The sequence below is a fragment of the Cervus elaphus genome, chromosome 15, assembly GCF_910594005.1.
Source record: "Cervus elaphus chromosome 15, mCerEla1.1, whole genome shotgun sequence".
NCBI lineage: Eukaryota > Metazoa > Chordata > Mammalia > Artiodactyla > Cervidae > Cervus > Cervus elaphus.
The window spans coordinates 24,657,057-24,673,426 of record NC_057829.1 but is presented as its reverse complement, the minus strand read 5'-3'; the positions used below and the strand labels follow the sequence as shown (position 1 = coordinate 24,673,426).

The following is a 16,370-nucleotide window of genomic DNA, read 5'->3' as shown; positions in this document are numbered from 1 at the left end:
AAGAATTTGTACCATGAGCATGAACATGGAGACAGGACCATGCACAGTGAGCCTGGGGAAGCAGAAGCAGCTGGATACAGCTGAAAGTTCAAGTATAATGTAAGTAGTGACATCAAACAAGACAAAAGAGGTCAGTCATGTCAAGACCCTAAAGATCTCATATTCCATGCTAAGGAATCTAGGCTTCACCTATAATCGGAAGGCACTATTTTCCATTGTTTTGGGTGAGATGAATCCCATATACAGAAAAGCACTAATTGGATTAATCTAGGAAAAACAGGGTTATAGAAAGAAAACTTGAGTTGCACCTAAGCTTGTTGTTCAACATCCTGATTTCCCAGTTGGCTGGTATGCTCATCCCAGAATAGAAGTGCCATAAATACTTGCCAATAATAAAGAGAAAGTTGAAATTGTCCCAGTAAGAGATAAATGCCTCAACAGCTGGAGCAAAGAAAATGGAGAGATAGGAGTGCTCATATCTTGTAGAAAAGAGATAACTAAAAGAATGAGAAAAAGGCCATTAAAGATGACTCAATTTTCCATTTGGGGTGACCATGTAGATGGTAAACCATTGAACCAAATGTATAATGCCAGATGAGGAGTAAGTTTAGAAAAGAGCAAATGTGTTCACACCTATTAAAGATAGAGTACCTTTGGCAACAATGTCATTTGGCAATGTTGCAAATCAGGAGCTTACCAGTGAGATCTTTCTGTTACAAAAATATTGCTACTAAGTGTTTTAGAGATAAGTTTGTAAGCTATTAAGTTACTGGCCACATTTTGATCTGCTCCCACATGTGTGAAGTGAGGAGTAAAGATTATTCATTGCAGTAAGGTTTGTAATACCAAAGTATTTTTAAAAAACACCTTAAATGTGGGACTTCCCTGGTGGTCCAGTGGCTAAGACTCCTCACTCCCAATATAGGGGGTCCAGGTTCGATCCCTGATCAGAGAACTAGATCTCACCAGACACAACTAAGTGTTTGCATGCTGCAGCTAAAGATCCTGCTTGCCACAACTAAGACCCATCACAGCCAAATAAATAATAGATAAACAAATATTTAAAACAAAACACCTTGAATTTCATTGATACACAAGGGTTTAAATGTCTGATCTCTAGAATGAAAAGAAAAGGTTGACTGAATTTAAGTTCATAATATTTTAATCTATTCTACTATAGTATTCATAGTAGACTCAAAAACTTTCAAGTGAGTAATCTAAAAATCATAAAACGCCATAGTTGACAGGTATTTTAATTTAAGCAAGTTTGAGTATTAACCAAGTTCCATAAAATTCCTTTAAATGAAGTCTAAGTCAATGAATACTCTGACTACCTTAGTTTTGTAACTGTAATAATAAGTATGAGTGTTTTTATGTATATATCATTTTGGACTTTACAAACCATTTTCAATTTTTGATTACCATTGAATCCCAACAATCCTGTGAAATATGTAGAGCAAGTGGAAATCACCTGCCAAAAGTTGAAGCGAAAACTCAACTATTGTTATACCTCCAAGGCAAAGTTTCAAGATAAAAGATAGAGACAGTTTTATTCTCTCAAAAGAAAAGTTTATTTCCTCTGGTTCCTCAGGATGCAAGGCATTTAGTGACTTTGTTCCACTCCTAGTTTTTAAAAATGTAGCTTTCAAAATAAGACACACTAAAATAAGGCACAGTGGAAATCTTTCCAAAACCACATTTCATACAATTTCCCTGTTCTCCATCAAAACCTATGATGGAAAAATTTTATGTTCTCGCTTTCTGAGATAAATTCTAAAAATAAGCTAATGTATCACTCAGTGTGCAAGACATGCTTCAGGTTGGTCCTCAAATTCCTATAGATAAAGCAACATTTTACCAAAGCAAAAGAATGTAATACTAAAGCAAACTATCTCCACATGGATTTCCCTGGTGGTCCAGTTGTTGAGAATCCCCTTGCCAGTGGAGGTGACAAGGGTTCGATCCCTGGTCCAGGAAGATTCCGCATGCCATTCCACATGCAGCAATTAAGGCTAAGTGCCACAACTACTGAAACTGGTACACTCTAGAGTCCCTGCTCACTGCAACTAGAAAAAGCCTGCATGCAGCAACGAATACCCAGCACACCAAAACAGAATAAATGTTTAAAAATTTATTTTAAAAAATAGTCTCCACAGATCACTCTACCAAGTTTCACAGGTGTCCCCAGCCCTTTAGGTATTCGCTTACCTCCAAAGACACAATGACGGATGGCTTCTTTTTCAGTTCCTCACATTTCCTCTTCTTACAGATCTGATGGCTGTTCTTTCTATTCTTACAGTAAGTACATTCACCACAATTGGTCTTCTGCTGGCAGGGCTCGCAGACCCCACATCGCTTTCGTTTCTTCTTTTCCAAGGTAGGTAGCAGAGTTGTGTAGGAAGGAGAAGAGGTACTAGCAAGTGGCACTGGCCTAGATGCCACAGTGGGGTTGACATCAACCAAGCTGGTGGCACTGATCTGGGAGCTGCCTCCTTCCAATGTGCCGGGACTCACCAGGGAGAGTCGGGCGATGCCCTGTGGAGCCGGCTGGAGTCCTCTCTCAGGGGCTAATGTGAACCCCTGAGTGTGAGCTGGCAGAAAGCTTATGTGAATCTTCTTCTCATTTTCTATATTGTTCATAGGTATTACAGGAGGTACCAAAATTATCTCTGAGTTTGATGATGGTTGAGGAGTGTGACCTGAGCCCAAAGGCAAAATCTGCATAGTGCCCGGGACCTCAAGCCCAGATGAAACAGTGCCCTGGAGCTCGGGCCATGCTGGGAGAGCATTACAGGTAGCAACTGGGTTAAGAGGGGCAGGAAGAAAGACAGGCGGGTCTGAGGCAGCACCACTACCCATACCAAGGACTTGTTGATTTAAGATAGCACCAAAGACCTCTCCTTGGACTGGAATAGCACCAAGAATCTCTGGTGGGTCTGGGATCTCACCCAAAGGCTCTCCATGAACTGGGTTAGCACCAGGAACTTCCCATTGATGTGGGATAGCACTCAAGGCCTGTGCTAGCACAGGGGTGGTATCAGGAACTTCCTGTTGATCTGCGGTAGCTTTGCGTACCTCTTGATGATCTGGTTTAGCACCAAGGGTTTCTTGTTCTGAACCTGCCAAGAGGAGTTTTATTAATGAGGTAGGATATATTGACCCACCAATAGACAAACAGTTTCTAAGGTCCAATGCAGGTACAACCTTATTAAAGCTGGAGGTGGGGCAGCAATCATGTTCACTTTTGATGGGATCCAGGTAAGAATCAGACAGTTTAAGAGATTCTACTCGTGAACCCAAATCTTCTAACTGAATGCTGGGGTTTCCTTCAGAGGTAACCTTGAGGGCTGCTCTTTGGAGCAAAGGAACACAGACAGTGTCCTGAGCAAACATTCTAGGGGAATCACTGATATCATTCAATGTCTCTCTAGAGAACAGTCCTTCTCCACCACATGTCCCTTCCAGTGACCCAGAAAGAATCTCTGCTGCAGGGTCACTAGGAGTAGAGCAAATTATTCTGGAATCCTCAACACCTTGGGACCAAGACTGGGCTGTCTCTTGGCTCTCGTCTTTAATGAAAGATGCATTTTGTATGCCAATTAGCTTCTCTATATCAGGGGGGATTGGGGGGTCTTGAATTGGGACTGAATCATTTTCTGAGTGCTTTACTCCCATATCTGTAAGTACCTTATAATCACACTCATGTTGCTTTCCTAGATTCTTAGGTGGTGGAACTTTCTTGGGTCTGGCTATGACCACTGGGGGTTGGGACAGTCGTCTGCTAAGAGAGGTGCTTCGCAGAGCCATTGTAAACCCATTGCAAGTTAAGGACTCTGGGTTCTGAAAAAGAACCTCGGTCCTATCCAAATTCATTCGTGCTGCTCCGGCTCTTGTCAGGAGGCTTCTGACTGGCACAGTCAGTTTGGGTTCTGTTTTTTTCTTAACATCTCTTTCTTGCACGAATTGCTTCAATTTTCCAGGGCTCACAGTCTTGACAGTCACCACATTTTTGTTGGCTGGCTTAGATCCCTTCTTCAGTTGATTGTTTTTCTTTTTGTTTAGATCTTCCCTCCTGACTAATTTGGAAGGTCTTGCGTGGCGAGATCGAGACATTGCTATGAAGTAGGAAAATCTGAAAGGGCACGAGGGACAGAGTCATTGGTCCTTTGGAAAGTCTCACTTCAGAGGAGAATCTGCATGCACCATGGTTGTGCTCAGTTGCACGAGGTTTTGGTCTGAAATAAAAAAAACATTGGCAATGAGTCTTTTTTCTATGCATTCTCTCATTTGAAACAGAATATTAGAATTTCCCTGGTGGTACAGTAGATAAGAATCTGCTTAGGGGACACAGGGTTGATCCCCGGTCTGGTAAGATTCCACATGCTTTGGAGCAACTAATCCCATGTACCACAACTACTGAGCCTGAATTCTAGAATCCATATGCTGCAACTATTGAGCCTGTGTGCCTATAGCCCATGATCCAAAACAAAAGAAGTCACCACAATGAGAAGCCTGTGCACTTCAAGAAGAGTAGCCCCTGCTTGCTGAAGCTAGAGAGAGCTTGTGAGTAGCAACAAAGACCCAGCACAACCAAAAAAATGTTTAAAAAAGAAATGGAATATTCACTAGCAATTATTAATTAAAATTAAGGAACTGAGAATATTTACTACAAAAGTATAATAGACACAAAACATACTAAAGTACCCTTTAAACCTTGGATTCACAAAGAAAGCTCCTTTAATTTCTGTGACAATTGATTAAGTCAATGAAATTCTTTGAATAGGCTAAGCATGGGGGTTTCTTTAAATTAGAAGCCACAACTATTGTAGTTACAAGTAGTTTAAAGCTCAAACCTAATCTTTACAAATGTGAATACTTAAAAGTTACCTTCCTCCCTCTCAGTTCCCCAACCAGGTGGCCAGGGAAGGAGCCAGGGCCACAGCAGTGAAAACACGAAATCCCAACTACTGGACCACCAGGGAATTCCCCAAAAGTTATCTCTTACACCCTTTTCTCAGCCCATCACTACCCAAGCAGGGTATTATCTGTTGGACAGTAAAGCTGCTAAAGCCACATTCTCCAAGAAACTACTCCTTGGAGATCCAATAGTATTAATAACATATTTCAACTAACAACCTCAATTTTTCAGATATGTTTCTAATAAGCAGCCATGTTTAAAAACAAATTGACTATATGAGGATCTTTTATCTAGTTTGTTTCACTTTTTCTATTTCATATTCAATGCTCCAATGGCAACCCACCCTAGTACTCTTGCCTGGAAAATCCCGTGGACGGAGGAGCCTGGTGGGCTGCAGTCCATGGGGTCACTAAGACTGAATGCCTTCACTTTCACTTTTCACTTTCATGCACTGGATAAAGCAATGGCAACCCACTCCAGTGTTCTTGCCTGGAGAATTCCAGGGATGGGGGAGCCTGGTGGGCTGCCGTCTATGGGGTCGCACAGAGTCAGACATGACTGAAGAGACTTGGCAGCAGCAGCAGCAGCTCCCATTTCACTTGGTTTATGTTTTCTAATTTCCAATTCCATCTTTTCTTTTTTTTAATATTCTTTTTCAAGCCTTTATCAAGCATAGTAGAAAAGCTCTTGTATATATACATATATAAATCATACATATATATCTTTTAGGAAACTTATGAATTTTTGCCTAACTAAAAAATTTATAACATTTTGAGTCCAATTGTTTGACTTAGCATAAAAAGAATGCTAGATTTCTAATTTAAAAGAATACACATGAAAAACAAAACAAAACAAAACAAAAAAAGAATACACATGCAGCAAGCAACAAAAGTTTACTGTATAGCATAGGGAACTATAGCCAATATCATATAATAATCTGTAATGAAAAATAACTTCAAAAATAATATGTATATACATATAACTGAACCATGAAAAAAGAATTCTACTTTTTGAAATTTAGTAATGTTTATATTTTTGCCAGTTTTTCTAAATGTTCTATGGACATCTAATAGCAACATATGAGATACAAAATTTTAAATATATTTGTGTAGGATATAAGATTAATATTAATGTAAATCTATTATATTTAAATTATTAATGGCATCATTCAAGATGTTCCTCTTTTTTTTTTTCTGCACTTGATAAAAATATTCTCAGAGAAATGTTAATATGTCTCATTATGATTATGTATATATTTATTTTCCCTTGTTTTTCTTCTGATTTTTGCTTTATTTATCTTTGTTTCTTTGTTGTTAGGGGTCTAGTGGTTTACAATGTTTATCTTCTTTGTGAATTGTACTTTTTATCATTAAAAATAAGTAAATTTAATTTAAAGAATCTACAAATTTTGAGTTTTATACATGCACACATAAACAGCATAAAGTCTGGGGAGTTAGTATCACCAGATTAGGTTACAAATAAAACTCATGGGTCCATAAATATCTGAGTACCTCCTCGGTATAAGGAAGGCATTGTCCTGGGGACTGTCACACCCAGAAATGATGTCCCTCTTTCCCCCTTCACCCAGCTTAATCCAAAGACTGCTGATTCTAGGTTCTCCTTGGTGGTCCAGTAGCTAAGACTCTGCACTGTCAATGCAGGGGGCCCACATTTGATCCCTAGTCAGAGAACTAAATCCCACGTGCTGCAACTAAGAGTTGAAAAGCTACAACTAAAGATCCCACATGCTGCAACTAAGGCCCGGTGCAGCCAAATAAGTAGATAAATATTAAAAATCCAAAGAAACAAAGACTGCTGGTTCTAAAGCCCTTCTACCAAGGGTCCCAAAATTTTCAATGTGAATATCTAAGCAAGGAAATTGGAAATAAGGAGAAAATGAGATAATACAAACAATAAAGAAGAATAAATCAAGCAACTATTATTTGAAAGTTCAGAAAAAAAGAGAAAATGAAACGGGACTGGCCAAGAGCCGTCATCAAATTGCACTTTTGTCTCCTCAAATGGCCTGACCCTGACCCCAAAGAGATGGGAATACCAGACCACCTGACCTGCCTCTTGAGAAATCTGTATGCATGTCAGAAAGCAACAGTTAGAACTGGACATGGAACAACCGACTGGTTCCAAATAGGAAAAGCAGTACATCAAAGCTGTATTTGTCACCCTACTTATTTAACTTAGATGCAGAGTACATCATAAGAAATGCTGGGCTGGAGGAAGCACAAGCTGGAATCAAGATTGCCAGGAGAAATATCAATGACCTTAGATATGCAGATGACACCACCCTTATGGCAGAAAGTGAAGAGAAATTAAAGAGCCTCTTGATGAAAGTGATAGAGGAGAGTGAAAAAGCTGGCTTAAAGCTCAACATTCAGAAAACTAAGATCATGGCATCCGGTCCCATCACTTCATGGCAAATAGATGGGGAAACAGTGGAAACAATGGCTGACTTTATTTTTCTGGGCTCCAAAATCACTGCAGATGGTGACTGCAGCCATGAATTGAAAAGACGCTTACTCCTTGGAAGGAAAGTTATGACCAACCTAGACAGCATATTAAAAAGCAGAGACATCACTTTACCAACAAAGGTCTGTCTAGTCAAGGCTATGGTTTTTCCAGTGGTCATGTATGGATGTGAGAGTTGGACTATAAAGAAAGCTGAGTGCAGAAGAATTGATGCTTTTGAACTGTGGTGTTGGAGAAGACTCTTGAGGGTCTCTTGGACTGCAAAGAGATCCAACCAGTCCATCCTAAAGGAGATCAGTCCTGGGTGTTCATTGGCAGGAATGATGTTGAAGCTGAAACTCCAACACTTTAGCCACCTGATGTGAAGAACTGACTCATTGGAAAAGACCCTGATGCTAGGAAAGATTGAGGGTGGGAGAAGGGGACGACAGAGGATGAGATAGTTGGATGGCATCACTGACTCAATGGACACGGATTTGGGTAAGCTCTGGGAGTTGGTGATGGACAGGGAGGCCTGGCGTGCTGTGGTTCATGGGGTCGCAAAGAGTCAGACATGACTGAGCAACTGAACTGAACTGAACCAAGTGATCATCAGTCTGTGGCAAAATGAGAAAAAAAGAGAGGCTGAGTACACCTGAAACTAACACAACATTGTAAATCAACCAATGAAAAAGTGAAAGTGGTGTTCTCTTTGTCGTGTCCCGACTCTGCGACCCCATGGACTGTAGCCTGCCAGGCTCCTCTATCCATGGAATTCTCCAGGCAATTATACTTGAGTGAGTTGCCATTTCCTTCTCCAGGGGATCATCCCCCACCTAAGGACTGAACCTGGGTCTCCTGCATTGCAGGCAGATTCTTTCCTATCTAAGCCACCAGGGAAACCCAAATCAACTATACTTCAATTTTATTTTATTTTCTTTATACTTCAATTTTAAAAATAAAGAAGTAAAAAAAGGCATGTAAAGTTTTTCATAAGTCTGAATTAATTTAATTAATGTCTTCCTTTTTCTCTCATTAAAATATAGAGTGCTTCTCTGGTATCTCAGCGGTGGAGAGCCTGCCTGCCAATGCAGGAGACAGGGGTTTGATCCCTGTTCTGGTAGGATCCCACATGCCTCGCAGCAGCTGAGCCTGTGTGCCACAACTATTGAGCCTGTGATCTAGGGCCCAAGAGCCACAACTACTGAACCCATGAACTGAAGCCTGTTCACCCTACAGCCTGGGCTCCCTGACAAGAGAAGCCACAACAAGGAGAATCCCCAGCACCACAGCTAGAGAGCAGCCCTACAACTTCCTACAACTAGAGAAAAAGCCAAACAGCAATGAAGACCCATTCTTAAATTCTTAAATAAATAAATAAAATTTAAATTTTGTTCTTAAATAAATGCACATTCTTAAATAAATAAAATTTATTTAAAAAGTAGAGAATTCCCTGGTGGTCCAGTGGTTAGGACAATGTACTTCCATTGCCAAGAGAAGATGTTGCATCCCTAGTCTAGGAGGTAAGATTCTGCAAGTTGCATGGCCAAAATAAAATTTTTTAAAGTAATAAAAGTCCTTTTTTATGAAAAGGTGAAGATGGGTTTTTTCTTTTCTTTTAAAATTATTACCTGGTACAGTAAAAATTTGACAGTCCTCTACCATCCTCAAATTTGTTTTGTTTTGGTTGTACTTTTTTGATCCAGGTAATCCTGGGATACACTATTTGGTTTTGTGGCTAGAGATGGTGTTGCATTAGAAAACCCTCAGTTTCAAGCTGTGATCACCAGCTGTGTCCTTCAGCAAACTATTTAACAGGAGTCAAGTTTCCTGTGTTTGAAATGAGGTTGTTTGTGGGGACCAATGGGCTTCTCTGGGGAAAACCTAGTGGTAATGGTTTCATCCTTTTGATATGTGAGGTAAGAACAAAGACTTTGAAAATAAATGTGGGTTCAATTTCTAGATCAGAAACATTATCAGTCGTGTGATTTTGACAAATTCCTTGGTCTCTCTATTCCTCAGTTTACTTACATATATTAGAATAAGAAGCATAATAAGAACTTTCCTAGTGGTCCAGTGGTTATGACTGCACACTTTCAATGCTGGGGTCATGGGTTTGATTCCTGGTCAGGGAAATAAGATTCCACATGCCTTGGGGTGTAGCAGGAAGCAGAAATATAATAGCACTGACTTTACTGGGTTACTACAAGAATAAAATGAGATGATATATGTAAAGGCTTAGCACAGAGCTGGCATACAATAAATGTTTTGTAAATGAGAGCTTAAAAAAAAGTCTGCCTATACTCCAATATATTTAAAAAAAGGGAGAGAGAGAAAATAAGTTTAATAGTAGTTATCATTATTATAAAACCAATTTAATCCTCAGTCTGCCATATCCTGCAAAACAAGATCCAATTCTTTTATTCTGTCTTCACCTAACACATTGTAGGCCACACCCTATAATAAAAGATCTCAGAGCATAACATTTAGAGTCAAAGCATTAAGCCATTAAGAAAAATGTTTAAAATAGACATTAGTGATAACATTAACCACAAGAAAAACAGCATTTTGATAAATCTGTGCTAAATACAAATACTAGGCTAAATACAAATCCACTTGAATTCTTGGCATTAAGCTTACTGCTTTTCTTTTCTTTTTTTTTTTTTTTAGCTTACTGCTTTTCCTCTTTTCTTAAAAAAAAAAGTTTGGCTACACTAGCTCCTTTGCTGTGAAAAGCTGTAGGATATTGTCTCCAAAGACCACTGGTTTTCACACCACCATTTTTAGAAAACAAAGACATTCCAATTCTAATCTCCAGAAAGTCAGCAATCTTTATAAGGATGTATTTTCAGATAACAAAAAGCAATCCATCCCATTCACTAGAAATTCAGAAATTCAACAATACCAGTATAAGCATACTTTATGTCTTATATCAGGATTACATGGCTAAAAATTATTAGGGGCATATAATCTAAGTACTGCAATCAGTCATGAAAATTAAAATTTTTGTATTGAGGCAAGTAATCTGGATATGCCAGAGGGTGTCATGGGATCTGCTTTTGAAAGTAGTTTATAACTTGATCTCTGTCTCATATATTCTTTTATATTTTTTAATGGAAGTGCTTTAGAAATTCAGACTTGTAATTAAGATAATGTTTACCATTCAAACCTTATCTCCTGAAAAAGAGCCTGTCAAGGAAATGGAAAAGGTATGAACAACACGGATTGGAAAGATGTGGCCTCTTTAAATGGTAACAGCCTTTTTATGAGATCCTGAAAGAGGCCAATGACCCCTAAAAACCCAACTGCAGGAAAGAAACCACTGGGTACCACTCAGCCAAAGAAACAATCAGAAACAAAATAAGGACTCCCACAAGATCTTAATTTTATCACCATTGGCTCCACTGATGAAATGTAACCCCTTTTGTGATAAACTAAGTTATCCCCAGGGCTGAACTCTGAGAGGAGAGGCAATAAGCTTTTTCTGAAATTTGGGGGCTGGGGGGAAGGGAGGGAACCCATTCTATTATATAGATTCATATTTAAATATGGAATTTTCTACACATCTTATTTTCCTTATTAATTTACAAACATTATTAAATGCTTTATCTGCTTTTTTGGGTGCTTTATTTTTTATTTATTTATTTTTTTGGGGGGTGCTTTATTTTTTATAGAGTATTTAAGTCATAGAAAAATACATTTACAGTTGAATACTAATTCCACTTCCATTTTTCATTTCTGATGAAAACTGACATTTCAGTATTTCTCAAAAATCAGTTTTATTCTACTCTAAAGTATATTCAAGAATCTGAGTGCATGGAGGTAGCTACAGGATAATATGATTGGAACAGAAAATAAGAGAATAATGTCCTTGTTATCAAACATATATAGTAGGTCCCAGAGGGGGCCTACATGCAGTTAATTGATACTATCTGGTGAGCTCTTATTTTCCTGGAGGAGAAAACAAAGCAAAGTGAAACAGACAAGCAAAACTTCCAACAACTGTGGGATGCAAAGCATCACTTGGTTAACTAGTGTTTTCACCAGAGGGCAACAAGATCCCCAACCCATAATAATTTCCCCCCCCCAAAGTGTCCTTGTGACATAAGGGACTGGAGTTGGAGTAATACATGAAATCTAAATATTACTGCCCAGGAGATAAGGGCCAACTTATAATTTGAAACATGAAAAGAGATTCTAACCCAAAATAGAAAATCAAAGGTTACAGAGAAAGTGGAGAGGAGGCTAGATCAGGTCCCAGGGCCTATGTATGTATCTGCTAATTATTCACACATAATTTAAACATAGCTAACCAAATTGATCAATAAACAGGATCAGACTTCTGCCTCAGTATTATTTGAGTTTACTAAGTAGTCTTCCCCTAAAGAGCCTTAAAAAGTGTGGGGCGGGGGAGGGGGGGAGCAAAAACAATTTCTGATGCAATCACCTTGCCTAGAAACTGAAAAGCTGTCTTCCTAAACTGTATCAGTTGCCTGTAAAGGACAATATTGACAGTACTGTGATAGAAAAATTTTCTCCCTCCTACATCCCTCCTCCTTCTGGATCTCCCAGTCCCCTGGGCAGGAAGTGGCTGAACTGATGTAACCATCCAGCCCACATGTCAATTTAAAATTATACTGCAATCCTTCCCACCACCAGCAGTGGCCAAAAAAGTGGTGAGTATTTGCATACACAGAGCTAGTTTCGAAAGAAACTCTGATTTCATAGTCACTCCATTCAGCTTCTTAGAATTTAAAGGCTACTGCACTTGACTGAGAAATACAAGACTCAAAAAAAAGCATTTCTTTTTAAAGGACACGACTTCACTTAGTTTCCTCCAGTAACTAAGTTCTGAAGGAAGAGGAGGTGGGCGGGCTGCTTGTAGTTCCTAGATAGTTTTCTACCACAGGAAGTGTGAGAGCCCTCCGCACATGGAAAGACTGGAGGGAAACTGACTAGAATGCCAGCAGATTTAGTCAAAGGCTCCTTCCATATGTAAAACACCCTTGCTGCCCTGCAGAGAGCGAGGGGGAAAAAGCCAAAAAGGGCCACCGAAAGGGAAGGGATAAGTTAAAATGGAAAGAGAATGATCCCGCCAATAACAAGAAAAGCATAAGACATGTTGAGAAGAAGAGGAAAAAGCAGAAGGAAGAACATGTCTAAAGGGGAGGAAAAAAAAAAAAAAGGCAAAAAAGTAGAGGAAGGGGAAGAAACATGTAGCAATAAAGCTAGAATATAAAAAGACAACTGTATCAAAGCACAAGGCTAGAGTTAGAAAGATGGAGGGGTGGGAAAAGAGAAACTTAAAGAGTAGAGGGAAGGAAGAATACAGAGGCCAAGAAGAAGGTGGGGGAGGGGAGGGACAAACCAGATAAAGAAGACTGGAGGAGGAAGAGAAACAAAGGGCGGGGACAGAGGTGATCCTAAACTCCAACCCATCAATTCTAGAAGATCAGAGCTGGGAGCCATAGTTAACCCTCGGTTAAATGGTAAGCGGTGATCCCGGAGTTCTTAAGATGAGCTATTAGTCTTTGCCAAGAGATAGGGGCAGAGGATACTAATAATTCTCATACTTGATTCTGAAGTTTAATTGAAATCGTAACATGGTTTTAAACACGGTCATACATTGACAACCAAGCTAATTAAGATCTCTTAACTGGGGAGTGAAGGCACTTGGGTTTCAACCTGTGTAACCAACGCAAACCAGTAAAATCAGGAAATTCACTCAAAATCAACGTTACCTGAGGCTTTTCGTTCTTAGAAACAACGCTGACTAATCCCCAAACCTCTCCTTATCTGCATACCCGCCTTGTTTAATTGTACGCATAAATTCCTAATTTGTCTTAAAAAGCTCTCGCCCTAACCGGTTCACAAGCACATTTTCCAAACTCATTTTGGCATCCTGAGTGAGGCCTAAGGAGGCCGACATTTTTATTTTACTTTATAACATTGAGGAGAGGGGGAGGTGGGAAGGATGGGCACTTTTCAGTTCAGAGCGGACCCGAGGTTGCTGCCCTGTAGCGCCGCCCTTAACCCGTCTGGGTGCAGCGCTCGGCGCACTCCGCCGGCACTAGACTGTGCACCTAACCGACTCCTCGCTCAAAGTCTTGCAACACTTTTCAAACATGTATTTATAAGCTGATCATTACTGTATTATGCGGCTCATTTTGTGCCCAAGAGTGGAGCCGGGGAGTAGGGGAAGAAGCAATGGGCGAGTTGGGGCTGGGGAAAGACCCCCAGTTCAAGTAATATCTATTCTCTTGTTGATACATTAATTTTTATTGGGTCAGAAATGCCCAATTTGTGTTCCCCATTACAGTGGGAGGTGTACTGTGACGGGCCAGCAACTTCCCGACCGCTTTTTGTAGTGACTGCGCACAGCCCCTAGTAGCTGAATCGCTTTGGGAGTGTGGGTGAGAGGGAGGGAAGGAAGAGGAGAGGGGGTGAGGAGGAGAGGGAGAGAGACCTAGCCCAGTCTCTTCCCGACACGTGAAGTGGCGGCGGTCCCTGGCACCCCCAGACCCGGCCCCTCACGTGCCGGCCGAAGTGTCCCGGCACCCAGCTCCGCACATCTCGCACCCTAGCGCCCCACTCCAGGATTCCGTGCTACTGATGTGACGGCAAGCCGGCGCTTTCGGCGCCCGAGCGGCGCCCGTAAGGGTTTTTAGAAGGCCATTTTGACAGAACACGATTCTATTCCCTACTCCCTTCCTCCCCGATCCGCAGAACTCCGGGTCAACCTCTGGCAAGCCTCTCCTACAACCTCCGCTCCAAAAGTTCCGTCCCCGAAGCCTCCTCCCCAAAAAGCTCGGGGAAGGCAAGTGCCAAATGTTCTCCCAACGAGCTGGTCCCCTGTATTAGCATGCGGGAGGAAGACCGCTTCTTTTGGGGGTACACTTGAGTGTGGGACAGCCCGGGTTCCACACCCGAAACTTGCCCTAACTCTTGGCTCTCCTCAGCCCGAGGCGCTAGGACCTCCGTTTCTCCTCTGAGGGGCATCAATCACGGGCACAGTCGGGGAATCGCCCCCTCCCAAAGCCACGCTCGCCCTCCCCCAATCCTCCAGTTTCCAGCGGAGCCCGGGGTCCTAGCCCGAGGCGCTCGGCTCTCCCCACCCGGCGTCCCAGCCCGGCCTCGGGGCAGGCGGCCGCGTCCTCTGGCCGGGGGCATTGTTTACCACCCGCAACAAAAGCGCCCCAAGCGGCCTCGGGTGGGGGGTCGCCGCGGGGAGTGGGCCCATCGCTGCGACCCCCGCGGCCCCGCGGCCACGGAACCCCGGCCCGCGTCCAGCCCCGGCCGTGCACTGCCCTTCGCAAGCCCTTCCGGCCTCCGCGTGGGGCTCCGCAGACCCCTGCCCTCTGCCCCTCTCCCAGCTCACCAGGGCCCCCCCAGGCTCCGAGAACTGCGCGCTTCCCCCCCGGCTCCAAGCCCGCACCAGCCCTCGGGGAAACTTTCCAACTTGCGATCGTCCCCACAACTTCGGAGTCAGGGGCCCCGGCGGGAGCGAGGGGCGCGGGAGGGCCCCGGGAGGACACCTACCGGCTGCCTGGCAGGGTCAGGGCCCGAGCCCCCGGGGTGGGCGACTGCTTCCCAAAGGTCCACAGCGCAGAGGCAGGTAGAGTTGCATGACTGGGGCGGGGCAGGGGGCGTCCGGGGGGGCAGACCCGGGAGCAGAGGGCCCAGCGGCTGCGCGCACAAAGCGGCGCGGGAGCGGACTGCGCTGCCACTCCCCGCCAGGTCAGCCCCCCGGAGCAGCACTGTCTCCCCAGGACAGACCTCAGGGAGTGAAGCTGGGGCTCTGCCTTCCCTGGACCCTGCTCTGCTGAGCGAGAGGCAAAACGCGAGCTGGATTTCCCCAAACTGGAGCTGGACTCCCCTCTGGACCCTTACCCCTCCCCTTGGCCCTCTTCTCTCCCAACCTTTTTTTTTTTTTTTTTAAGGTCAAAGGAGAGTATTGGAGAGGGAAAACGTTATCAAGATCTTCTTGTCATGACTTTTTTTTTTTTTTTTAAGAGGTACTCTCGGGCTGAGAGAAAAGTTTTGGGGTCTCTGAATTGAATGCTTATAGATACATTAACTGGGATGCGAGGTCAGAGATGCCACCGTTGAGCAATATTTGGGTCGCGAGCAATGGAAAACTGCTCTCAGCACCTTAGAGAGAAGCCAGAGAAGGGTTGTGTTCCCTTGACTCAGAGTTTGATGTCTGCAAGGGTCATCATAACATTTTTGTTAGTTATTTGCCTTTGTACTTTGGCGGTATTCACTTTACAGATGAAGGAGACACAGGAATAAATAAGTTTTCATCATTAAGAGGAATAACCAGTAGCAATATACCAAAACTAAGACTGACTGGGGCGTTCGAATTTCTCCCTGAGTGACTGATGGGCTGTTGCTTCTTCCAGCAGACAGTTATTAAACAGACATGGGAATCTAGATCTTTAATGGCGTCACAGTGGTAAGGAACATGGAAATCATTCCTCCCAGGTTAAATTTCAATGGAAGGGAAAAGACTACTTCTATTGCCTTCCACACCATTCTATCCTTATCCTGCACATAATTTTTATTGTTATACCTGCTTTAATAAACATAACCAGATTGTTCTTTTGAGAAAGATTCCTAAACTTTCAACATTTCTCACTGATTGATTCATTCAAATTTATTCTTGAGCTAGGAGCTGGGCATATAGAGATTAAAGCAATTTGCTTCCTACCCAGGAGGAACACACATTCCAGGTTTGCAAGCAGAATAAACTAATGGCTCCACTGCAGTATTTTCAGGACTACAGTCAGATAAATACCTTGATTGGAGAAAGAAACGTGGTTTTTAAAATAAAACTTATCTGCAAAAATGCCACTCTTCTGAATGTTTCCAAAAGCCTAATTGTCAGTATCTTGTCAGAAACAATCTCCTAGGACTGAAATGAAAAGAATGTTGGGAGAGTTTGACTCAAAACTTAATTTTCTTAAAGAACAAAGGGAGAAAGGCTATC

At 42.3% G+C, this 16,370-nt stretch overlaps 1 protein-coding gene across 2 annotated transcripts in view; it reads right to left on the bottom strand.

Moving 5' to 3' along the window:
* Positions 1–15,162, bottom strand: part of TET1 (tet methylcytosine dioxygenase 1) — a 136,584-nt gene extending 121,422 nt beyond the window's left edge. For both annotated transcript variants that reach the window (XM_043926402.1, XM_043926403.1), the window contains exons 1-2: positions 14,921–15,162; positions 2,209–4,235 (exon numbers count right to left, since the gene is read on the bottom strand). In XM_043926402.1, the coding sequence (XP_043782337.1) occupies positions 2,209–4,113 (1,905 nt within the window). In that variant the 5' untranslated portion in view covers positions 4,114–4,235; positions 14,921–15,162. The remainder of the gene's footprint in view (positions 1–2,208; positions 4,236–14,920) is intronic.
* Between the last annotated feature and the right edge of the window lie 1,208 nt (positions 15,163–16,370).